General features: G+C 47.9%; 1 protein-coding gene across 1 annotated transcript; it reads left to right on the top strand.

Annotated features, from left to right (window-relative positions):
• The first annotated feature begins 2,799 nt into the window (after positions 1-2,799).
• HAPSTR2 (HUWE1 associated protein modifying stress responses 2) lies at positions 2,800-4,250 on the top strand. The gene has a single exon (XM_014855276.3). The coding sequence runs from the start codon at positions 3,028-3,030 to the stop codon at positions 3,853-3,855; it is 828 nt and encodes a 275-aa protein (XP_014710762.1). The 5' UTR covers positions 2,800-3,027; the 3' UTR covers positions 3,856-4,250.
• The last annotated feature ends 458 nt before the right edge of the window (positions 4,251-4,708 follow it).

Below are 4,708 nucleotides of genomic sequence, written 5' to 3' on the forward strand. Positions count from 1 at the left end.
CAGGCAACCCACGACCCATATATAAGGATTGTTTCAGGTGAAAATAGCTACCAATAATATTGAAAATCATTGACACGCTGGGGCTCTTTGTGCTAATGGTACATTGAGAAATGCCAAAAATTAGACTCCTCTAAGTTTGTGTCCTAACTTATTTTCTCAAACTATTTTCCCCTGGTTGATATTTAACTTTAGCCATGACATCAAATTTATGGAAGAATGGGGCAGTGGCCAAGGAGTAGTTTTTCCCATAGAAAATTCATTCCTAAACCATGTCAATATTTTTAAACATCAAAAGTCCCCCCACTCCAAACACACACAGATAGCATCAGCATCATTTTCTTACAGCTAGTCAAAAGGATCTTGATTTTTGTGGTTTTGTTTTGTTTCTATTCTTTTTCTTTTATTTTTGACATTTTAGACTTATGTAGGAACAAAACTAATCTCAGATAGGATATCTTGTAAACATGTTCTTTGCCATCTGAGGAACTGATAATACATTAAAAATTTTTGGTGTGATTTTTCTAACATCTCTCGTATAAAATCATTTTCTCTATGGAAGGAGTTAGAGGCTAATTGAATTAGAATTTTTCCCATTCAGTTGTTTTATTTAAATGTATTAAGGGCAACAGTGAAAAATATTGATTAAGTCTACCATTATTTCTCAGAAAGAACATATTCCCACACAGTTGTCTGGCTCTGTCTATAATAATAATTTGGTGCAATGGTTTTAAAAGTAGTGGGGTGATAATAATTAGGGTGTGCAGCACAGAAATTTCAATGCTGGATTCAACATTTCACCGTGCAGGGCATGAAAATTGCCGACCAGGGCTAGTAAGCTCTAAGTACTAATTAACTAATTAATCAGGTGCTGAAACCAACTGAATGGAGGATACCAGCCAGAGAACTCCAGCCCAAGCAGAGGGTTGTGCTCTTTCAAAGACAGCGCAGTCTTTCTTCTTGGTTTTTAACCCAATCAAAAATGAAGGGAGAAAATAGGATACGGTGTCCTATTGTCAGCCATTTCAATCCAAGCTTTTTACTTAGAGAAAATAAAATAAAAACATGTGCTTCTGATAATAACTCTGAGGCATCGTGCGCAGGGCAATCCTGAAAGCTCCCGCAAACCCGCTAACTCCTTGGCCATGCACTGTTTCAGGGCTGGCATATGGGGTGGCGCTCTGCCTTCTTGGAGTTTTCTTCTACAATATTTTTTAACATAGGAGGACGAGAAACATATTTCTCCTTTTGGGCTGATTTCAGGTCTTTTGCCTCATCCCTCCTTTATGTAAATGAGAAGAGTCCAATTACACATATGGAAAAAGGGTTTAATGAATCGTGAAAAAGCCTGGTTTGCAGAGAAAGGGCACAATTCCCTCTTCTTCTTCTTCTCTTATATTTAACTTAGAAACATGTATTTCTTTTAAGGAAGATGATAAAGCTTAATGATTAGATAATTTTATTTTATATACTAATTTTCATATTTGGGAATTATTAAACAAATTTTGCTAGAAGATTTAGCTTCCTTTATCTTTGTAAGGCTTTCTGGAGACTTAGCAAATATTCTATGATAAGAAACTGTGAAATTCTAACTTTTTCCCTAAATTTAAAAAATTAATACATGTTAGTTTCTCCCATTTTTGATGTTATTCTTAGCTCAGGGATAATTTTTCTTCTCTTAACACAATTTGCTCTGGAATTGTCTGCACTGAAAAAAGACTGCATCATTACAGGTGGGTTGCTATTGAACCCAAGGAAAAGATTTTAGTATCACAAACCATTTTAATTTTGGTATTATTATGATGTTTTAATTAGAATTTTTAAGGTGTTGGAAATTAGGTAAGCTTTTTTAAAAAAAATCTTTTCTAAAAGGTACTGAATTTTACACTAGCGCAGAAAATCCCGTGTCTGGGATTTCATTATCCTATTTTCTTTCCCCTTTTTCATTTCGGAATTTTTAGTAGTTGAAAGTAGACCACACAGAAAACCCCCCAACCCATTTTTTTTAATGACAAAAAACCTTGCAAGAATACTGAGGGGAGAAAAAATCAATACCATTTCTGACCGTGACTCTTAGAATTTAAGTATGTAGCTAGCCTGAAAGAGGTGCTTTGTAGGGACAGCAGGAAAGTTGCAAATCACAACTGCAAGTGCTTTCCAGAGACCCAACCCAAACACCTCATTGGGCACTTGGGGAAACTGAGGCCCAAGAAGCGGTGGGGGGGGCTTGCCCGACTAGATTTTTTTTCCTGTACAAAATACCGCTCCGATCCACGGAAGACACTTTTCTGGGGCACCTACTGTGTGAAGGGCATCGCTGGCACTCAGATTGCCCGTCTATTCACGAGGGCTGTGCTCTTTCCACTCTACCCCCAACCCCCGGCCTTCCCGGATCGGCGCCCTGGATGTGATCGACACCATGAAGTTGCCCCATAATCCTCTCTGGCAACATAGGATGTAAAATTTGATCAGCTCATTGGATGAAGCCGACAAGTCTCGAAAATGTGTGAAAAGGGGGCCAAGCGGTAGGCAGGCGCCGCGTTGAGGCAGCGCTCCAGCCGGCCCCCGTTCGAATTCTCGGGCGGCCGCCACGGCGGCGCGGGAGCTGCAGCCGAGCTGCGGGGCCGCGGCGGCGGCGGCGGCGGCGGCCGGGGAGCGGCGGGTGGGGTGGCGGCGGCGCCGTGGGGGGGCCGCAGGAGCGGCGCGCGGGCCGGAAGGGGGCAGCGAGGCGGCGCCGGCGGCTGCGGAGTTATCTCCTCGGCGTAGCCGGGGGCGGGCCGGGCCGGCGGGCCGGCGGGCCGGCGGGCGGGGCGGGGCGGGGCGTGCACCGGCTGCGGGCGGCGCGCGCCGGAGCAGTTGGCCTCAGGGCCCCGCCGCCCGCGCGCCCGCCCGCCCGGCCGCCGGCGCACGCGGAGGAGGCGGCGGCCGCGGAAGGAGGAGGGCGGCTCGGAGCCTGAGGTGAGCCGGTGGTGGCGAAGCCAGAGGAGGCGGCGGCGGCTGTGGAGGAGGCGAGCGGCCCGGAGGTGGAGGATGGAGGAGCAGCCGAAGGAGGGCGAGGCCGAGGTCGCGGAGCACTGGTTCTCCAAGTGGGAGCGCCAGTGCCTGGCCGAGGCCGAGCAGGACGAGCAGCTGCCCCCCGAGCTGCAGGAGGCGGCGGCCGCTGAGGCGGCGGGGCTGAAGAGCGAGCAGCAGAGGCTGTGGCACCTCTTCCAGAACTCAGCCACCGCCGTGGCCCAGCTCTACAAGGATTCCGGGTGCCAACAGCCAGGACTGTCCATGTGGGACCCCTTCCAGAGTGCGGCCATGGCCGTGACCAGCCTCTACAAAGAGAGCGGGGATGCCCACCAGCGAAGTTTTGACCTGGGCGTCCAGGTGGGCTACCAGCGTCGCATCAGAGACGTGCTGGAGTGGGTGAAGAAGGGCCGGAGCACCATTCTCCGCGAAGACCTGATTAGCTTCCTGTGTGGCAAAGTGCCGCCCGTGCCGCCACCACGCTCCCCCAGGACGCCCTCGAAGCCCCCCGCTGGGGCCACCAGCCAGGCCGCAGCCATCGAATCCAGCTCATCGGTGGAGGTCGACTTGCAGCCTTTCCATGAGGCCATCGCGCTGCATGGCCTCAGTGGCGCCATGGCCAGCATCAGCGTGCGGTCGGGCACACCTGGCTCCCCACCTCAGGCCAGTGGCGGCGCCAGCGGTGGGCGTCAAAAAAGTAATGGCCTCGAAGACGACTTGAAGCCCTTCGACCTGGAAGAACTGGCCCCCCATGCGGACAGTGGGGGGAACCGCAAGCGCACCTCGGCCCAGTGTGGGGATGGCATCTCAGACTCCCCAACCCACAAGCGCAACCGAATGGTCTAAACTGCCTCATGGCCTAGTTGGTCGCCAGCCTCCATATTGCTTGAGCGCTAACTTGACCTTCAACATGCTTGTCAAAAGGATACTCGAGACCATCTCTTCCTTCTCTAAGTTAAACAAAGATTTCTATGAAGTTTGCCATAAAGAAACTAAAAGTATTCCAGAAGAGGCCTCGTATGACTGACTTTACCAAAAATATAATCCTAGCAGAGAACAAGTATAATGTAGTAGCTAGCAAGATCATTTAAAGCAGAAGTATCCGGTCAAGGCGAGAGCCTGGTTTATCTTGTTCACAGTTATATTCCTTAGCACCTAGTACAGTTGCTGGTGCTCAATAAATGTTTGTTGAATGAATAAATGTGACCTTATTTAAAATTCTTGAAAGGGAAGGACTAACAGGTGTTTATTTGGTTATAGGATACTTTTATCCTTTATCCTTCGGTTGGTGGTTTGCTTTAACCGTTTTTGCCAGTTCAGTTACATTATGTCAAAATGTAAACTCACATCTTTGTGAAATCTGGAGTCTTAACGTTTTTGCTCCAGTGTACCATGCACCTGATTTCTAGAAAGAAACTGTGCAAGTAATACATATTAGGCTGTGAGGTTTTAAAAAAAATATTTTGGTGATTTGGTGATGGTGTGAAGAGGTGCTATGATGGTTGGGCAGGTGATGTTTGGTACTGAGTCGATTCAGTGTTCTTTTGAGGAAAATTAAGCCAACAATTGAGATCCTGAGATCAAAGATGGTGTTCCTGGTCGCCCAGTGGTGCGCCTTTTTCTTAGGATTGTAGAAAGTTCCTTTTTCTGAGGTTACATCTTTTCGGTGATCTATGTTTTGAAGTGGAAGACGGAGTAA

The sequence above is a fragment of the Equus asinus genome, chromosome X (assembly GCF_041296235.1).
Source record: "Equus asinus isolate D_3611 breed Donkey chromosome X, EquAss-T2T_v2, whole genome shotgun sequence".
In the NCBI taxonomy this organism is placed as follows: domain Eukaryota; kingdom Metazoa; phylum Chordata; class Mammalia; order Perissodactyla; family Equidae; genus Equus; species Equus asinus.

What these genes read in the sequence shown, in the direction of transcription:
- HAPSTR2 (XM_014855276.3), top strand. Translation starts at nt 3,028, where the DNA reads ATGGAGGAGCAGCCGAAGGAGGGCGAGGCCGAGGTCGCGGAGCACTGG.